Raw genomic sequence first — 19,985 nt, forward strand, 5'->3', positions numbered from 1 at the left:
AAAACAACAGACAGAGGAGGACATAGAAAATCTATCTACTCAAAACTTTTAAATCGGCAATGAGCAGCATTTGATATTTAATTAACCAATTTTTATACAAACGATCAAACAATATTGTAATAATACTAGTAAGTACAAACTATAAATGGGACTAATAAGAAGGCTACAAAACACAAGATGTATTACAGAGTCAACAAGATCATTGAAGAAATCTTTAACAAGATGTTTATTATGTGTGTGTTAAACTTCACGTTTAGGCCGGTTACGTGTTCGTTGAAGCACAGGTTCTTGAATCACATCGTCCAGTGACATGTCACGTTCACCATTCTCCCCATTTTCTGCTCCTTTTATCGCTTGGTTCAACGCAATCTTCAGCAATCAAAACGACACAGTAATGGTATCAGCCTAGATATCAGAATGAGCTACTATTCTAACAGTCTGCTCAGTAACAACACTTAAGGCCTGCCTATATTAGAACACAATTGTGATTTCTCTTAAATTCTAAGGGTGACATAAAATTCAAGAACTTAAACAAATTCAAAACTCTCAAATCGAATTGAAATTAGATATGGTGAATTGGGAAATATCGATCTTACATCCTCGAGGAAATCTTCGTCGAGCTTATCAGCGATTTTGATTGAAGTGAAGACGGTGGCAGCGATAAGAGTAGCAGGAATAGCGAACGCGAGCAAGTAGCTACTCGTACTCGGCCCAGCTCGCGTCACAACGGAACAGTCTCTGATTCTCCGGGTAAGACTTAATCCCCCGGCTCCACCGCCGCAGAAATCGTTTGCCGGTGGTGAGAATAGCGGCTGAGAGGACGAAGAAGACGCGGAGAAGATTGTTTGTGTGGGTTGCATAGGGATAGAGACGAACACTCTCGCCATTATTTTTCTTCTCCCTCTTTTTGTTTCTGTTGATTTTGGAAGCAAACGATAAGGATAATCATATCGGGTCGGTATATCAAACCGACCCGATTAGAATAATCTGAAAACTTGTCCAATGGGCTTACTTGTATTAGGCCCATTAAAACTTCTCAAAACTAATCGAACCTTCCATGATAGCGACATATACTCGTCCTCGTTTTATTATTATTGTATGGGAGATATGATAGCATATGGAGCATGTTTTATATTTTTTTCCACTAGAATCAAATCTTAGCCAAGTTGTCTAATTGATTCGAATATTTATTTAATAAGTTTTCTCTCAAGCAATATAGATTTTTAAAACTCTCTTTCGTGGCCTAATAATTTATTTGGATACTCCATTAAAAATTTACCAATTTTATGACCTATCTGGCTATCTCTATGTGCTTCGGTTTGGAATTTTTGGATTGACCCCTTGTATATTTTTTAAAAAAGTATATATTTCGTTTTCCAAGACCACCATGTGCTGCAGTGCTGGTTCTTGTTTATACATTAAAGCAAAATAATTCGACACCCAAGGTTACATTCAAAATATACGTTCAACGTTAATAATAGAATCAAACAATAATATAAGATCATTTTTAGTCCAGAACGATTCAATGTTACTCAGAAAACAAAAAAAAATATATATATTTTTATTATACATTTTTATTTTTTATTTATTTTAAAAAATGTGTGTTATTAAGTAAATCACATACATGGAGAAGCGTTTCTTAAAGCATTCTCAAAAATCTCCAGCAAAAAACATTATTTTTTCTTTATTTTTCTCTCTCATCTTTTTATTATTTTTTTAACAAGAGTAACTATAGATACCCTAACATATCTAGTTGAAGTCCACATTGGATTCCACTCTCGTTTTACTTTTTTTCCTTTACATATTCTTCCTTACGGCTTTGTATAAGTAAAATATGCATACCATTGCAATAATCTACAAGTCTAGAACATGCATGCCATAGAAGCTGACAACCCATATTAAACTGCCATTTATAATTATAAAATAAAACTTGCGCGATAAAAAAAAAAGTTCTAAACCAAAACTAATAGAACTACGTACAAATCTATAGTTATTTTTCATTTAATATTCAAATATCTTTAGTTATTTTCTAAAAACTGTCAGCATAAGTAATTCTGAAATATCGACAGTATTAACATGATTAGTAAACAGATATGAGAATACTGTAAATCAAAACGTAAAGATTAAGATAAAGAGCCATTTATTTCTCAAATGCGTGTTAAATCCGTGTGTGCATAGCAAGTCAATGTTAGTAGAATAAAAATCCATTATGTTTGCGTTGACTTCTCATCGATCAGAAAGTTATAAAAAAACATTCGGCCCAAACCTTCTCTAAGACAATTGGTTCAATAATTAAAGACAGGTTCTTTCTTCTTTTCCTTCATTAAGAAAATATAAAAAAACTCCACTTAACTTCAATTAGGAATAAAATAATCTAAAAATGCATGTAAAGAATTAGTATAGTGTCAATTAGATATTTGACAAGATTTGATAAATAAATTACAAAGATAGTAATTACTAATTCGATATATTATATGCTTATGGCGTATTGGCAAAATTATCTTAAACCAAAAGCTTTAAATCACAATTATATTTACTAAACTAGTTTTCACGTAAAAACTAAATATAACGCATGTATGTAACTTTATTACTTCCAAATTTGTTATGTAACTTCAAAATTTGTTATGTCACCAAAAATATTGAAGTCATAATTTATTTGTATTGTTATTACTTCAAAATTGTTATATATATATATATATATACACTTTATTAAGCTGAGTAAAAAAAATATATGTACACTTTATTATGAAGCACAAACACTCAATTATTAATACGAAGCTTCTATCTATATTCCATCGTATTGTAAATAACAACCCATAATCAATACAATACGTTCATCCTGGGCGTTTGGTACTAATCTGACAAACCGAACCAGACAACCCGAAAATTTCGGTTATCAAGACAAATCGAAAAACAACTGGATAACCATTCGGCATAACTAATTGGGATAATCGGATTTTGGTTTAATTCGGATCAGTAATCGAACCAATCGGGTTATTAAAAAACCGCATAAGTATATAAATATAACCGGTGAGCATTAACCCTAATTTTCTCATTTCTTTCTTTCTTTCTTCGACGCCGCAGTCATGATGCAATTTTGAAAGCGAGAGAGAAGAACATCAGTCCATCCTTGTCCTCAGATCTAATTTGGTTTTTTCTCCATCATCAACTCATCTTCTTCTACTTCTAGAGAGTTATAACTTCTACGGATACTTCTTCTCATATTTTGCGAGCTACAACCTAGATTCTTCGAATTTTTGAAACGGTTAGTTCTTTCGTTCTTCTTTGTTTTCAATTTATTGTGTTTTTTAGTTGTTTTTTGTTGTCAATTTGACGATTTCGATTCGTTAGTATTGAAACCCTAAAATTTTTGAATTTTAGGGTTTGGGTTCCAATTTATTTCTGAAATTTAGGGTTTATCTTCTTTTGTTGTCTTCGTAGTCAATTAGTATATTTCTGATTCTTTAGCAAATTGAAACCGAAACCCTAAATTTTTTAATTCAAAAAATGTAGGGTTTAGGTTTCAAATTCATTTGGAAATTTAGGGCTTAACTTATGTCGTTGTTCTTCGTAGTCAATTAGTCTATCTCCGTTTTGTTATTATTTGATTATGTGATTTAGGGTTTATGTTATATTTACTTTGTTTATGATCTTATTTCAGTATCCGCAACTTGTATTGTTGATTGTTATTATGAGCTAATGAGAGCTTCATCCGCATTTGTAGATGACTAACGAGAACGAGAAGGAGCCTACAGTTCAAGCCGGACAACAAGATGCAACTACGGATGTTGCAGCGAATGTTACATCTGGAAAGAAGCGCCCAAGACCTGCATCTGGTACTGATAAGCCACCGAAACCAAGAAAGATGTATGCTAAAAGAGCTCCGGTTTGGGAACATTTTCTGCAAAAGGGAAGGAGAGAATGCTAAGAGCTACTGTAAGTATTGTGCAGCAGAGATATCTTGTGATACTAAGGCAGTAGGGACTAGCCCGATGATAGGTCACATTAATAGATGCAAGCGGTACAAGGATTGGGTAGAAAAGGAAAAGCAGAAGGTTATCACTGGTGATAACAATGTGAATCTTAAATCCATTAAGTATGACCCGATGCTGTTTAGAAGATCAGTTAATGAGATGGTTGTAGTGAATGAGTTGCCACTCTCATTTGTCAAGTCAGAGGGATGGAAGCGGTTCTGCTTCAATGTGTTGCCGCTGTACAACACATTCTCTAGAAGGACTAGTACTAAAGACATTGTGGCGATGTATCTGCAAGAGAAGACAGCTCTGAAGAATCTGTTTAGTGTAAAGAAACAAAGGGTTTCTCTCACTAAGGATATATGGACGTGTTCTACCACATCATACAGCTACATGGTGATCACCGATCACTGGATTAATAGTGAATGGGAATTGCAGAAGAGAATTCTGAGCTTTAAGGTCATTATTGATCACAAAGGAGACACCATTGCTGGGCAGTTGATGGATTGCTTAGATGATTGGGGAATTCAGAAGGTCTTCACTGTGATATTTGATAATGCGAAGAACAATGACAAGGCGTTGGATGCTTTTAACGTTCAGTTAAGGCTGAGAGGAGAGGAAGCATTAGTTAGGGATGGTGATTATCTACATATGCGTTGCTGTGCACATATCCTCAATCTAATTGTCGGAGATGGTTTAAAGAAGGTAAATCATCATGTTGTTGCTGTTAGGAATGTTGTGAAGTATGTTCGGTCATCATTCACTAGGTTGAAGTCTTTCGTATTGCGATGTGAAACAGGGAAATTGTGTAGAGGGAGTTTGCCTCTCGACGTTTGCACACGCTGGAACTCAACATATCTGATGTTGAGTTCTGCTTTGAAGTTGAGGAAGGCTTTTGAGAAGATAGAAGTTGAGGACAAGTTGTACTGTGATTATTTTGAGGAAGAGGATGAGAAAACAAACGCTAAACGAGTTGGACCGCCGACTAATTCTACTTTTTGAGGAAATTGCAAGGTTGGTCAAGTTTCTGAAAATCTTTTATAAGTGCACTTTGATATTCTCTGCTTCTAATTCAGTTTGTTCCACTGTCTGTTACAATGAGATTGTCGACATTGAGAGGAACCTGATGAGTAACTGTACCAGTCCTGATGAGGAGATCAGAAAGCAAGCTCATGTTATGAGGGATAAGTTTGAGAAGTATTGGGATGGATTGGGAAACATGAATCCGCTAGTGATTGTGGCTAGTGTCTTTGACCCTCGAAACAAGATGATGTTTGCTTCTCTCTGCTTTGACCAGTTGTATGGTAAGGAGACAATAGAGTCTAGGCACCTTAACTCTAAAGTTTCAGATGTTATGAAGAAACTGTATGAGCATTACAGTTTCAAGCTGAGCACACCAGAAGCCATCGAAGACACCCCAAATTCTCAGCCAAAGTCTACCGTCTTTGAGTTATCATATGATGAAGATTGTGAGGGGATACTTGCAATATTCGACAAGGTGGTTGGGTTGAAGACTTCTGCAGATAACTACAATGAGTTACAACAACATCTAGCAGAGAAACCTGAGACGAGAGTAGAGAATAAGTTGGGGATGCCTTATGATGTTCTCAGTTGGTGGAGATGTAATAGCCCAAAATATCCAGTCTTGTCAGAAATGGCTAGAGATGTTCTAGCAATTCAAGCCTCATCGGTTGCTTCAGAATCAACTTTTAGTACAAGTGGAAGGGTCTTGGATCCTTACCGAAGTTCTTTAACTCCTTACATGGTTGAGGTCTTGTTGTGCACCCAACAATGGTTTAAGACTTCGTATAAAGGAGAAGTAGCCGTAGCAAACTTGGCCTAGATGTTGGAGGAAGTTAAATTCTTTGAGTTTCTTGGTAAGTTTAAGTTCTCTCGGTTTAGTTATCCTTTCAAATCTTTTGATATCTATAAGTTTATTAATTTCTTGCATCTATTTTTCTTGTGTAGATTCTCGGAATCCAACAGAAGCTATTCCATGATTCTTCATAGTATGACAGGTATGATTGTGGTTTTGTCCAAATGTTCATATAAGTTTTGTTTTTGTTGTTGATTAACATTGTTTTTGTTATGATTTTCACAGGTAAGAAGCTGCGTATTTTGTTCTTTTCGATGCGGAATGCGGCGTTAACAATGGATGGCATAGTACTGACTTGAAGCTGCTCTTTTGACTACTTTTTGATGTGAAGTAGCATGCTTTTGTAAGTTTGTTGATGGATTGGTTTTTTGATGTAATGCTAGCTTAAACAAGATAAAATGTTAGCTTAGCAGCTTCTTTAATGGTCTGTAATGGTTTGTAATAGTTTGTACTAGTAGCTTAAAATCTATAAACTCATTAACACAACTTTAAGCTACTAGTACATAAACTTAGCAGGTTCTGCTTTGGTGTTTGCTTCAGAAAATTTTTAATTCGGGTTAAATAAACCGAATTAGATATTGTTTTCGGATACAAAGTTTATTCAAGTAACCGACCCGATTAACCCTAGTACCGTCCGAACCGAACCAAATTACAATTTGAGTTTAATTCAGTAAGATTTTAAAAAACCCGATTAAAAAAAACCGAACAACCCGACTCGAACAATCCATTTCTGCTGAACGCCCAAGATGACAATACGTTGTGCCACACAAAAGAAAAAATAGTAATAATAATACTAATAAGTAAGGTTGTACGTAGAGATACCACATGCAATTTAACGAACACGTTTCTTCACCTGCTTATTATAATTTATTAAAAACCCAAGAACAAACAAAAAACGGGAATGAATAAGATTTCATCGTAGTTTATTACAACAGATTTTTCCCGGCGATATACCTAGAATAGATATATAGAACCAAAATAAGTTTTATTTGTTGTTTCGTTCTTACAAATAACTCTATTTGTTATCTGTTCTGATTTTAATTAACCAAGCAAACATTGATCGGGACGGAAGAAAAGAGATGATCCAAACAAGATACCATTATACCAAAACACATTGACACACATAAAGAAAAGGATGATCATTGAGATTTTTGTAAACATATATAGATAACAGACGTGCACGACAATAATAATACAACTCGATCGGTCGGGTCAACTAACCCCATGTTATAATTTAATCGTTGACAAAAGGAAAGTGTTTTAAAATAACAACAACCCATGGTTTCTTCTCCACCCATATAGCCATTAACACGTTACACAACACGGTCTATTTTTTTTTTTTTTTACAATAAGTTAGAGATTTTAATCTGATGTCCAGATTAATTCCCAAAACATATATTTTGCCAGTTAAAAATTAATCAAAAAACAAGCTTTCCCTAATTTATCAATCTGATGCTTTTCCTAATGTTTGTTTTCCTTAATACATTTTTTTTTTGTAAGAAACGGGACAGCTACTATACCAATACCATCAAATCATCAATACATATGAGACATACATAACAAAGTCGACACGTGACTAGAACCTAAATAGCTGGCTGGAGATTATTGTTTTAGGCTCATAAATATAATAAAAATTAGTCAACACTAGCATCCACAGATCCACCGTTGGATCTATCTTTATAAAATCTAACGGTTCGTATAAGAGTTATCGGGACCACCCGGTTAACGAGGTGGTCAAATAGCGAAATAAATGAATAATCTTTTTTAAAAAGTAGTAAGTACAGTGCTACTTCAAAATTTTAAATAAACTAAGTTAAACCCGCCGAATACTTTTCTTAGATATATTTAATTATTAAAAATATGTTTTTTTAATTGAAATAATTATAAAAACTACCGTTTATACAATGTTAAGATAGAAAAATGCACTAATAAATAAAAATAGAGTAATTTCAAAGTCACATAATTGTTATAAACATAGAATGGCTTATAAATGTTTACATATAAATCAGGTAAAATTAATTATATAAATAGTTTAACTAATCTTAATATATGTTCTATTTATTTTTTTTACCTTTTGTGGAAGATATATTAGTATAGTTTGATTTTGTGGTGTTTTTTTGTAGTTTTTACAAATTTAATCACATAATTGTTATATAGTGTTTTTTTGTCTTATTAGAAAAGTTATTATTTGTCAAACTACATAAACATATTTTTACTTTAATCTGGTTTTGTATATTATTTTAATCCTATTATAATAGCATATGGATTAAGTTATTGTCAAAGTAATATTTAAGTTGTAGATAATTAATTAGTTTTTACTGATTTTAAACTATAATATAAAACCTTCCATTGATTTTTACTACGTCATGGGGTTATTTTTTATTTTGTTTTTCTATATAACTATTGTAGTGTTTAGTTTCGTATGTTGTTTGTAATGTAAAATCACTTTTATTTTTTTTAAAGATGTTTATGTGATTATTTTATTTTATTATGTGTTGTTATTTATTTTTATTTTAGTTTTTTTGTTATGGAATTGTAGAGTACTGTATAATGTTTTCTTTTTCTTGTTTTAGGATGTATTGGAGGTCCATTTTATTAGTTTTGTTGTTTCGTTATTATTTTTACTTAATTTTGGTTGTTGATTTTTTTATTTAATGACATATACCGTGTGTGTTTTTATTGATTTTTTTCTTATTATTATTGGTAGAATTGCTTAATTGGATTGTCTATGTAACATAAAATAGGTACTTGGATTAGGGAAGACTATTTTCTTTTTGGTCTTACATACTTTAACACAAATCACTATTAGAAAGAAGCATAGTTGTTTTGTGTTTTATTTATTTTATTAGGAATTTTAGATTCTAAGACCACATTATGTAGCTACAAAATCTTTTATTTCATTCTAAAATAAATTTATCTTTTTAAAAAAAAAGATTGTATTAGTTTATTGAATTTACCTTTGAATATAAATTTGCAGAAGCACAGCAATGAGTACACCTACATTCGACTTAGCTTTATCATCACACCTCATACAACCTATGCACAAATCACTGTTATAAAGTAAAAAACAGAGAAAAAGCTATAAAAAATGAGAACTCAATATAATAAAAGTAGGAGATATGCAAAGATAAAGATGTCAACATAATGCAATTGTCAAGCTCCAAAACATGCAACAGATTATATGTGGATGTGGTCAACCCAACTGAAATTGTGGTATTCGTTTAAAGATTGTAGAACAATACGCTTTTGGGTGTGGTCCATGCCGTGTGGAAAACAAAAGAAAATAGTTAAAGGTTGTAGAACGATCACTGACCTCTAACGCATGACTATTAGCAATCCAAGTCATAGAAGCGGATGTCATAACCTCACAGCTATGAACAATCAACAATGGAAGATGTGCTAAGTTCAAAGAACAAAAGGGAAATCAATTCAGAAAAAAAGAGAATGAGACAACAGAAATGGAGGGAGCAAAGAAGATATCTAATAGGACCAACCTAAAGAGATATATTGGGCAGTATGAAGCATTTAAAATATGCATATTAACAGAAGCCTGGGCTATATGCCGCAAAGTTTCATCACTGAAACAAGAACAGTTAGAAACATCAAGTGACTCTAACTGAAGACATGAAATGACTGCTGAACAAATAGTAACATCCAAAAGCTTATGGCATGAGGCTATATCAAGAAGTTAGAGGAGTGGACAGTTAATCATCGCCTGTGACATATTAATTCTTTTTAATGATAAAGACATGAGTTGTGGACACCTGAAAGAAAGAAAAATAATCTATACAATAAAACGATGATAAAGATACATTGGACAAAACAAAGTTAGTCTACAATCAAGATAAAATCAGAGGCAACTGCAAATTTGCTACAAGGATGTTAGAGCAGAGTTTACAAGCTTGGTTTCAAAATTCTAAAATATGATAAGGTCACACCTCTACACAATTTCATTGAAAAATCAAAACTTTATTTTCGACCACTTTATATCAAGTTTCATTTTTAGAAGGTTCTTCTTTCAAAGAAAACATAGCCAAGAAAAAGGAGTTAGAGAACTCACGCAAGCCAAAGTACACTTTGCCACGCTTGTGATGCGAATCATGATCAGCTTCCTCCATGTACTATCCTCAGTAGTAGCAGCCGCGGCATTGCTACTATCTCCCTGAACTAACTGATGTAACCGAATTTCAGAGGTCCATAAGCATTCCAATTCAGCCGCAGCGGCTTCACCTTCCTCCTCCCTCGCCAGCATCTCACACATAACCTCCAACGTGGGACTTTGGGTGCCCTCTCGTTTTCACCAAAATTCTAAAATCGCCATCGCCGTGATTGTTCTCCATGGTCGTTGCTAAAGAAGATTGTTTTCCACTTTCACGATTAATAAGAATCAAAATTGGAGATGAGCGATGTTTACTGAGATAGAAAGAAATAAAAAAGGATACAATGTCTGAGATTGTTTATCCCTAAAATTAACACCCAACGGATTAGAGCTGATTATAGATTGAAATCCAACAGATTACCCTAATCTAACCTCTTCTCTAGATTGAAATCCAACAGATTACCATAATCCAATCTCTTCTCTGTTTCTGTATTTTCAGAGTGTTGGTTGTTGAGTCTCGAAATATGGTGAAGCAAAAAGAGAAATGGAAAGGTAAGATAGAATGATGACATGTAAGCAAATTAGAGATGATGTATATTAATTGTTATAATTTGATTGGATATTCATTTTAATTGATGTGTTAGTCTATGCATGAAAACAAAAGCTGATGTGTCATGCTACAGCAAGAAACATTGTAGTTTTATTGTATTGACTAGCTTTTCTTCCTCCTTTGTCTTATTTATTATTAATAATCGTTGTTCTAGTGGACTTTTAAAAATCTCTTAGTCAAACCAGTACTGCTAGTATTATGAATTCTTTCACAATATCTGTAGAATAAATTACCTAATTAAGGTGTTCGCTCTGTGATAATTGTTGAAGTGGAAGACTGTTTCTAGAAATAATTAAGGGTTAGCTTAACTACTGTACTAAAGAAGTAAAAGTCTTAACACCAAATCTTTTACTAGTAGCTGTTATGGAAACAAACAAACCCCAAATTAAACATGGTCATCACTTTTATTATATAGACAACCTATCAAAATAGTTAATTCTGAATCTATAGTTGACAAAACATGAAAAGTCTCATAGAATTTGAAAGAACACAGAAGATTCAAAATGAAACAAACATAAAATATAATAATAATTGAAAACTACAAAAAAATAAAAAGTCAAATGTACCCATTATTATTTTATTAAATCAATCATCCATGTCTCGTTGACAACTCTTCATAGTTCCTTCTGTTGTCCTCAACCAAATTTCCAGCTGGACCTTTTTCTCCTCCATTTTTTGTGTGTATATGAGAGTCATTGACAAAAATTGTTCAAATATAAACAATTCGATTAAGCTAATTTTCTTTGTTAAATTTAAGATAATCATGGTTAATTTTGTGTAATTTTTGATGTTGTTATTTAGAGTTGAGAGAAAAAAAAAATATCTTAAATATGAAGAAAACGATAAATTCGGATGCCAGGGTAGGGACCCAGTAACATCGAAGTTGAGGAGACCAAACTTTGATTTATATTTGTTGCTTTATTCCATGGAAAAAAAAAAAAAAATCCGATAAAAAAAATTCCATGGAAATACTCAACTCAATCACAGCCGTTAGATCAAAACCTTCACATGGTTTGACTAAAATAAAATAAAATAAATAAATAAATCTGACCGGGTCACCTCCCCTTCTCCCTCCTTTTCCCCATATATCACGCCATCATCCCTCTCTCTCTTTTCTCATCCATCTTCTTCTTCGACGAGCAAAAACATTAATACTGTAGGGGAAAGAAATAATTAAAACAAGAGATCATCATGGCCGTCGATCTTATGCGTTTCCCCAAGATAGACGATCAAACGGCTATCCAAGAGGCTGCATCGCAAGGCTTACAAAGTATGGAGCATCTGATCCGTGTACTCTCGAACCGTCCCGAACAACAACGCAAAGTTGACTGCTCCGAGATCACTGATTTCACCGTTTCTAAATTCAAAACCGTCATTTCTCTTCTTAACCGTACTGGTCACGCTCGGTTTAGACGTGGACCGGTTCGCTCATCCGCGGTCGTTTCTCCTCCTCCTCCACTCCCTCAGGTCGTTAAACCTGCTCCGTTGGAAGCTCCGATTGTTTCTCATCTTCCTCAAATCGTTCCTCCTCCGCCGTCGAGCTTCGTTCATTCGAACCAGCCTAGCGTGACACTCGATTTCTCTAAACCGACCATCTTCGGTTCCAAATCAAAAAGCTCAGACCTGGAATTCTCGAAAGAAAACTTCAGCGTCTCTTTAAACTCATCCTACATGTCGTCGGCGATCACCGGCGATGGAAGCGTCTCAAACGGGAAAATCTTCCTCGCCTGTGCTCCGTCGCAGCCTGTTACATCCTCCGGAAAGCCACCCTTGGCCGGTCATCCTTACAGAAAAAGATGCCTCGAGCACGAGCACTCCGAGAGTTTCTCCGGCAGAATCTCCGGCTCAGGCCACGGAAAATGCCATTGCAAAAAAAGGTATTTTTACGTTACGTCACCCGCCTGTCGCTTTAACAAACTACTCAGTGACTACTTATTTAATTTCAACCCTTTCATTGAGTTGACTATTACTACCCTTGCTATATCATTAATTAAATCAGTAATAATTCAATTAGGTGAACCGTAAACATTATTCCCGGTTTAGTAATTACTTATTTAGTTTTAGCTTGCCGACAACAAACTAGAGACTTGTTTGACCGTTGACTTTTAATTTTATTTGTTCGTTAATTAATAGTTTTGTTATTATTTTAATTTTAATGAAGCAGGAAAAACAAGATGAAGAGAACCGTGAGGGTACCGGCGATAAGTGCAAAGATCGCCGATATACCACCGGACGAGTACTCGTGGAGGAAGTACGGACAAAAACCGATCAAAGGCTCACCACACCCACGGTAACTATCCTACACCCTGCTTTTATTATTAATTCACCGTACCGTTGTTGATATAATTTAGTTTAGTTGAGAGATCTAACGGTGTTTAATTTTGTTATGATTGATCCAGTGGTTACTACAAGTGCAGTACGTTTAGAGGATGTCCAGCTAGGAAACATGTGGAACGAGCGTTAGATGATCCAGCAATGCTGATTGTTACGTACGAAGGAGAGCACCGTCACAACCAATCCGCGGCGATGCAGGAGAATATTTCTTCTTCAGGCGTTAATGATTTAGTCTTTGCCTCGGCTTGACTTTTGTAATTTTTTTTTTTTTTGAGTACTTTAGATGGATTGGTTTGTAAATTGTTTTTTTTCTTTTAACTAAGAAATATTAAAATTAGAGAAAATTAGTCGTGGTTGTTCATGTTTAATACTACTACTATTGTTGATGATTAGCAGATATGGGTATTAGGTAGAGCCGTAGAGGTTATGATATTAATTGCTTACCAAATGATGTAGACTTATGTTCGTCGTTTTCATTTCATTATTCATTCTTTTGTTTTTTCTATTCATACAACTATGAGCGGGTGGCCGTTGGATTGTTTTCGAAAGTTAAGTTGACAAAAATAGATGAATGATTACAAAAGTCAATGAATACTTAATGCTGTTAGTTGGGTTCTTGTGTTGGATAATGAATTTCAGTTTTCTAAATAAATGTGAATTCCAAAAGACAAGTTATGTGGGTCAACTAAAGTAGTTTTATGCCGTCTGAACTTGGACGAAGTTTACTAGTTGAGTTTAGTTTGACAATCGTTTTCTATTTTTCTCGTGTTAAATTACCAATTGTTCTCACCGACTGACTTATTTTAAAAAAATGAAGTATCATGGTTTGACCATTTCCTATGTTTACATTTCAACATCGACCCATAAGCCGAACATTTTGGCACCATGTATTGTATGTTTTTAATGAGACAAAAGTTTCAGTTTCTGGTTAGGAAGGAAACATTACTTCTTGTCCAACCAACAAAAAATAGGATACACAATCAATAACATGTACAGAACGACGACCACACCAAATCATGTGGTACAAAATGAGACGGATGAGAAATGTTATAATGAACTTAATTTGGTCAACTAATACGAATTCGTTTAATTTCTATTTTGGTTGGTGTCATTTGTTTGATCAACCAAGTCTAATGAAGTGAGTAAATTATTTACTCCTTTTATATGCGAGCGGATTTTTTTTTTTTTTTTTTTTTTTTGTATTGATTCACATATGTAACAACTTAACGATTTCATCCTAAGAAAACGCAATTTCAGCTCAGATATATTCAGTCAGAAGTATTTAACTCAATAAGGCAAACATCAAGCCTAGTTTTCAAGATCAAGATCCACCACCTCTTTCCAAATCCACATCACAAAGCAAACGCAAATCATTCAAGGACATCCGCAATGGCTTAATCTACGATTATGTAGAGAAACGACATCCACAATGATTACCTGCATGCATCATGTGGTTCAGTGAAATCTTGTGCATATATATTACCGTCTGAGCAACAAAAACAAAAGATTTAGAAAAACAAACAAAATATGAACAACAAGAAAATCATCAGTGGTAAGATAACACAAACTAGTTTTGCTTGGTGTTGAAAAGCCAAGCGCTTAAATATCGATTATTAGAAGGAAAAAAAAAAAAAAACACTCGGAGTATGTCAAGCTCCTCTTACATTAAGAAGGGGTCCTTAGATTAGAGAAGAAACAATCAAATAAAACACATTACAAAGAGGCAATACTTTCAACATGTTCGGGTGAGATATTGACGTAACAATAATCTAGGAGTCCATATCGGCGCTGAAAGTCTTCATCGTCTGCAACACCGTGGAGCCTAACGCTTCTGATGAGTTGATTTTCTACATTGTAGTAGTAAAGGAAGAAGAAAGTAGCAACGGGTGGGAGATATGTTGGGGCAAAAATGATATCACCAGCCTTGTTGGTGCCCGGGGAAGTCATATTGAGTAAAGGGAAGGGAAGCTCAAAGGTTTGGTTGGACCATTCATGTTTCAAGGCATCCTCAAGTATCCATAAACCAAAAATTTGGAAAGGAGAATAGGCGTCTACTATAATCGAAGCCAACTTACCTCGGTAATCAATCAATATTGAATCAGAGTCGCAAGCCACAACTTCCCAAGGGGCTTTGATAAAACTGATGTTGTCGGATCTAACATCAAAACACACAACCACCGGATCCCTTTTTTGGCTACGGGCCCAAGCAGCATAATAGATGGAACCATTGATGTAAAGTCCATCGGTTACAGGGTAATAAGGAGCGGAGGTAACCTGTTTGCGTGATACTCTTCCTCCTCCTCCTTCAAATGTTATAGCCTCGTGCACAAGAAAAGCAGGAAAGAGGTCAGGAGGAGACACCAGGTTCAAGGCTTTGAATTGACGACCAACAGGATCATATCCCAAGGATGCGCGGGCTGTTTTAATGGGCAAGCTAATGACTTGCCTCGTGGTAGGGTTACATACAATGAACTGATCGCCACTACAACAACCGAGAAAGCCGTGGACGGAAGGACTCTTGAAGCCGTAGATCAAGTCCACAGAAGGTATTGTCATTTGTAGCTTGGCAACCAAAGATCTCTCTTCCTCCTCGAAGGAAGATGAATAGATGAACAATCGCTCGGCGTCGGCGTTACAGAAAGTGACTGTGAAACGCGATCGCGTCGAGGACAAAGCGTAGAAGGAATCGACGAATCTCTGGCTTCGGATTATGGAAGACCACATCTTGGACACGCATTGGACCTTCATCAGAGACTTTGCCGGCAATCTAGCCAGTATCTCCACCTCTAGATCAGTAGGCAACTGATCTACTACTAGCTTGTCTACTTTCTCATCCTTACGACGACCCAGTTTCTTTTGGTTTTGGTGGTGGTGCTGGGTCTTCATCATTAACTTCACCAGCCAATCTTATCACTAATCAATCAGCTTCAAATCAAGAGAGAGAGAGCCGGCAAATACCTGGATCTAGATTTATCTACCCGAGAAAAGGCGATTCCTGACCCGACCCGTGAGAAGCAAACGCTATCGGACCTTTTCTTTTTTTTTTTTTTTGTGGTACTAAAAAAAACAGATGAACCAACAACACATCCTAATCATAACAAGTAAATCAACTAAATATAATCTCTTTGAGTGAGCTTAATAATACCAAGCTCCTTGAGTACTGTGATCCTTATAGGAGGAGGGCCAAGATTAGTTTCTGCACACTCGTGAGTAGCTGACGCATCAGGTTGGAAATCCTGATCAGTACCATAGTGAGATAATAGTTGAGGACGCACACGCTTAGAGAGTCGTCCAGCGTGAGTGCGTGACCAACATCATCCTGGGCAAATCGTTTATTGAATTACGGTTTAGAAGAATAAATCCATTAAGTTTTTTGGTGTCTAACTGTCTATGTCTTCTCACACACATCTCATGTGTGTCAACTACAAATTTTAGTATCATGTATACGATAACATAGATGTTAAATTTATCGTAATCAACTATAAATATAATCTCAGCAATATATCCCAATCCTCGTAATATTAAATTTTGTAAATCCAAAAACCATTTAAAAATTCTCATGGAATTGGAACACATAGCTTAACTAGAGTTTTTCCTTCTTTATACAGTATTTATATTTTGGCATTGAAGTACAAGTGAATTAATTTAGGCTTAAGTCGTACGTTACCACAACGTTGAATATCGTAAATTACATTAAAAAGTAGACTATCATCACAAAGTCTACTAACATTCAGAAAATGTTTGGCAGAAAAAGAAAAAAAAAAAAAAAGTGAAAAGATTCGAAAATCTGAACACAATTTTGAAGCATAAATCTATTGACAGAAAAAGCAAAGATTCAATAGTTAAAACAAAAAAAGTTGCTCAGTAATTAACATTTGATTAGTTTTCTTCTGTACTAGTATAATATTGTTAGCAAGTTTTTAATTTTAATTTTTTTACCAAAGTCGCAAGTGAAGCTGTGAAACCTTGTGCTCCACTGTCATGCACTTTGGCAGTTTTCGTCGGGCATCGCGAGAAAAATTAAAAACTGTCGAAACACACAAAAGTTTTTTTTTTTTTCTTTTCATCTGCGTTAGTTTTTTCTTTTTCTGGGTATCTCTCTCTTTGGAGAAACTCGCACCGTTTCGATTCTTCCGCCAAACTCTCTGTTCGCCACCGGATCGACTCTTCGCCGGCGACCCAATTCAGTGGAAGACCTTATCTCGACTCATTCTCTTTCGTTTGAGTGTCTAAGTTAAAAAAGTGACTTCCTTTTCTTGGAATTTTCTGCTCTCTGGTTAGGTTTTTGGTTGTTTGGTAGCTGTGGAAATTTTCTGTGTCCTCCTGGGTTTGTTTGTTTTTGTTTGTCAGTTTCTGTTCTTAACTAGTTTTATTTGGGTTTGGTTTGATTTAGTGTGGTGATAAAGGAGACGAATAAAAGAAAGATAAACAAAAAAGAGGAAAGTGTTTGATGCAAAACAGTTTTGCATCTGATTCTGAATCGATTAGCTCTAAAGTCTTCATTTTTATTAGGAATAAAGTTTGGAAGATTAATAATTGCTTTCACTGGAGTGGCTTTTTCTTTGGGGGTTTCTAGGGTTTTCTATTCTGATTGAATTTGATAATGGCGGAGTCTACTGGGGTGGATCGAGGGATTCAGAGCTTACTAGCTGCAAGGAAGTCTTTAAAATCGAGTCTTGAGAAATCGAAAGCTATTGGGTTAGCTTTGGGGAAGACTGGTCCTAGGTTTGATGAGATTGAGCAGAGATTGCCTTCCCTTGAAGCTGCCGTTAGGCCTATACGTGCTGATAGAGATGCTCTTGGGGATGTTGGTGGTAATATTAACCGAGCTGTTGGTCCTGCAGCCGCTGTGCTTAAGGTTTTTGATGCTGTTCATGGACTTGAGAAGTCTTTGTTATCAGATCCTAGGAGTGATCTTTCTGGTTATTTAGCTGTGTTGAAGCGGTTAGAGGAAGCGTTGAAGTTTCTAGGGGAGAATTGTGGGTTAGCTATCCAGTGGTTGGAAGATATAGTTGAGTATTTGGGAGATCACAAAGTTGCTGATGAGAAGTATCTTTTGAATTTAAAGAAATCCTTAAGAGGGCTTAGGGAATTTCATAATGACGTTGAAGGAGGAGGAGAGAAAGAGAGATCTCAACTGCGTCTTGATGGCGGGCTTAGGGATGCTGCTTTAGATAAGCTTGAAAGCGAGTTCAGAAGGCTCTTGAAAGATAACAGTGTACCACTTCCAATGGCGTCTCCGTCATCCCTCGGAGATCAGGCTTGCATTGCACCGTCTCAGTTGCCTGTAACTGTAATTCATAAACTTCAAGCCATTCTTGGGAGACTCAGAGCTAATAACAGACTCGACAAGTGCATTTCAATATACGTTGAAGTGAGGAGCTCGAATGTTAGAGCTAGTCTTCAAGCACTCGACTTAGATTATCTAGACATCTCGGTTTCTGAGTTCAACGATGTGCAGAGCATAGAAGGGTATATAGCTCAGTGGGGGAATCATTTAGAGTTTGCGGTTAAGCATCTGTTTGAAGCAGAGTTCAAGCTTTGCAATGATGTTTTTGAAAGACTCGGGCTGAATGTATGGATGGATTGCTTTTCTAAGATTGCTGCTCAGGCCGGTATGCTCGCGTTCCTTCAGTTTGGGAAAACTGTGACTGATAGCAAGAAAGATCCAATCAAGCTTCTGAAGCTGTTAGATATATTTACTTCGTTAAACAAACTGAGAGCAGATTTCAACCGTCTCTTTGGTGGAGCAGCTTGTATTGAGATCCAAAACTTCACAAGGGATCTCATTAAAAGGATAATCGATGGTGCGGCGGAAATCTTCTGGGAGCTTCTCGTTCAAGTAGAGATTCAGAAACAGACCCCGCCTCCTAACGACGGTGGTGTGCCTAGATTAGTCAGTTTTGTTACTGATTATTGCAATAAACTTATTGGAGAAAAGTACAAGTCTACACTAACTCAGGTTCTGCTCATACATAAAAGCTGGAGATCAGAAAGGTTCCAAGATAATCAGCTTATGGTTGAGGTTCTAAGAATAATCAAAGCCATTGAGCAGAATCTAGATGTATGGATGAAAGCATATCCAGATCAAACGCTTGCTCATTTCTTCGGTATGAATAATCACTGGCATTTATACAAGAACCTAAAGGGTACAAAAATTGGGGATCATTTAGGAGATTCATGGCTGAAAGAACATGAACAGTACAAAGAGTATTACGCCACGATATTTCTTAGAGACAGTTGGGGTAAGCTTCCAAGCCACTTGAGCCGAGAAGGACTTATACTTTTCTCGGGTGGACATGCTACGGCTCGTGATCTTGTCAAGAAGAGATTGAAAGCATTCAATGATGCGTTTGATGAGATGTATAAGAAGCAAGTCACATGGGTCTTACCGGAAAAAGATTTGAGGGATAGAGTTTGCCAGCAGATAGTTCAGGCAATTGTGCCGGTATACAGAAGCTATATGCAAAACTATGGGCCACTGGTGGAGAAAGACGCGAGTTCAAGCAAGTATGTGAGATACACAGTTGTAGCTTTGGAGAAGATACTCAGTTCTCTTTACATGCCTAAGCCAATGAGATATGGAAGTTTCAAAGGAACACCGCCAAGTGAGAAACACAAGAACGATGTTGACCTTAGGCGTACCACTTCCGCTGTTGTCTGATTGTAGTCATGTGCTGTTCACACCTCGAATGTTGTATTAAATATGTCCACATTGGTCTGATCTTCATCTCCTGGAAGCAGAGGTATTGTTATACGTATATAAATACTGTCAATCAGGTATAGGTTTTAGTCATTGGTCAAGTCCCTTTAGTTCAGTTTATCTTATAAGACTTCATGTTAGGGACCAAGCGGGTTAGATTATTATTCTATTTAATGTGTTAACCAGAAGAACAGGATCATAAAAATGTGGAAATCCTTTCCCTTTGAATCTTCTTGTTCTCAATGTTGTGTTACATTTGTAACTTTTATTATTTTTAAGACAATAACAGAAAATGCAGGGAAACCAGTTTTTTCTTTCTTTCTTCAGTTTTTTTTTTTTTTTTTTTTTTTGTGTGTGCAACTCTTCAGTTTCTCTATTAATAGGTTTAT

General features: G+C 35.6%; 4 protein-coding genes across 5 annotated transcripts; 2 read left to right on the top strand and 2 right to left on the bottom strand.

Annotated features, from left to right (window-relative positions):
* Positions 1-46: 46 nt before the first annotated feature.
* Positions 47-984, bottom strand: LOC104720035 (uncharacterized). Its single transcript, XM_010434545.3, has 2 exons — positions 597-984; positions 47-369 (listed from the first exon to the last, which is right to left on the bottom strand). The coding sequence occupies exons 1-2, from the start codon at positions 885-887 to the stop codon at positions 241-243; spliced, it is 420 nt and encodes a 139-aa protein (XP_010432847.1). The 5' UTR covers positions 888-984; the 3' UTR covers positions 47-240.
* A 10,479-nt stretch (positions 985-11,463) lies between these two features.
* LOC104717039 (putative WRKY transcription factor 11) lies at positions 11,464-13,237 on the top strand. Of its 2 annotated transcripts, none has more exons than XM_010434546.3 (3): positions 11,464-12,436; positions 12,721-12,849; positions 12,959-13,237. In XM_010434546.3, exons 1-3 carry the CDS (start codon positions 11,751-11,753, stop codon positions 13,140-13,142), a joined length of 999 nt encoding a protein of 332 aa, XP_010432848.1. In that variant the 5' UTR covers positions 11,464-11,750; the 3' UTR covers positions 13,143-13,237. The 2 variants fall into 2 exon arrangements, with proteins under 2 accessions (XP_010432848.1, XP_010432849.1); XM_010434547.3 differs by having other exon boundaries at positions 12,724-12,849.
* Positions 13,238-14,421: 1,184 nt separating this feature from the next.
* On the bottom strand, positions 14,422-16,387 carry LOC104717040 (F-box protein At1g30790). Its single transcript, XM_010434548.3, has one exon. It carries the CDS (start codon positions 15,780-15,782, stop codon positions 14,607-14,609), a length of 1,176 nt encoding a protein of 391 aa, XP_010432850.3. The 5' UTR covers positions 15,783-16,387; the 3' UTR covers positions 14,422-14,606.
* Positions 16,388-16,591: 204 nt separating this feature from the next.
* LOC104717041 (exocyst complex component EXO70A1-like) lies at positions 16,592-19,914 on the top strand. The gene has a single exon (XM_010434549.3). It carries the CDS (start codon positions 17,497-17,499, stop codon positions 19,555-19,557), a length of 2,061 nt encoding a protein of 686 aa, XP_010432851.1. The 5' UTR covers positions 16,592-17,496; the 3' UTR covers positions 19,558-19,914.
* Positions 19,915-19,985: the final 71 nt, after the last annotated feature.

This window comes from Camelina sativa, chromosome 10, assembly GCF_030686135.1.
Source record: "Camelina sativa cultivar CO46 ecotype springtype chromosome 10, ASM3068613v1".
Lineage (NCBI taxonomy): Eukaryota > Viridiplantae > Streptophyta > Magnoliopsida > Brassicales > Brassicaceae > Camelina > Camelina sativa.

Excerpts from the sequence above, each read along its gene's own strand:
- LOC104720035 (XM_010434545.3), bottom strand. The coding sequence starts at position 887 with ATGGCGAGAGTGTTCGTCTCTATCCCTATGCAACCCACACAAACAATC. Across the intron at positions 370-596 it reads ACGAAGATTTCCTCGAGGAT|ATTGCGTTGAACCAAGCGAT; the intron begins GTAAGATCGATA and ends TGATTGCTGAAG.
- LOC104717039 (XM_010434546.3), top strand. The coding sequence starts at position 11,751 with ATGGCCGTCGATCTTATGCGTTTCCCCAAGATAGACGATCAAACGGCT. Across the intron at positions 12,437-12,720 it reads AAATGCCATTGCAAAAAAAG|CAGGAAAAACAAGATGAAGA; the intron begins GTATTTTTACGT and ends ATTTTAATGAAG. Across the intron at positions 12,850-12,958 it reads AAAGGCTCACCACACCCACG|TGGTTACTACAAGTGCAGTA; the intron begins GTAACTATCCTA and ends TGATTGATCCAG.
- LOC104717040 (XM_010434548.3), bottom strand. The coding sequence starts at position 15,782 with ATGATGAAGACCCAGCACCACCACCAAAACCAAAAGAAACTGGGTCGT.
- LOC104717041 (XM_010434549.3), top strand. The coding sequence starts at position 17,497 with ATGGCGGAGTCTACTGGGGTGGATCGAGGGATTCAGAGCTTACTAGCT.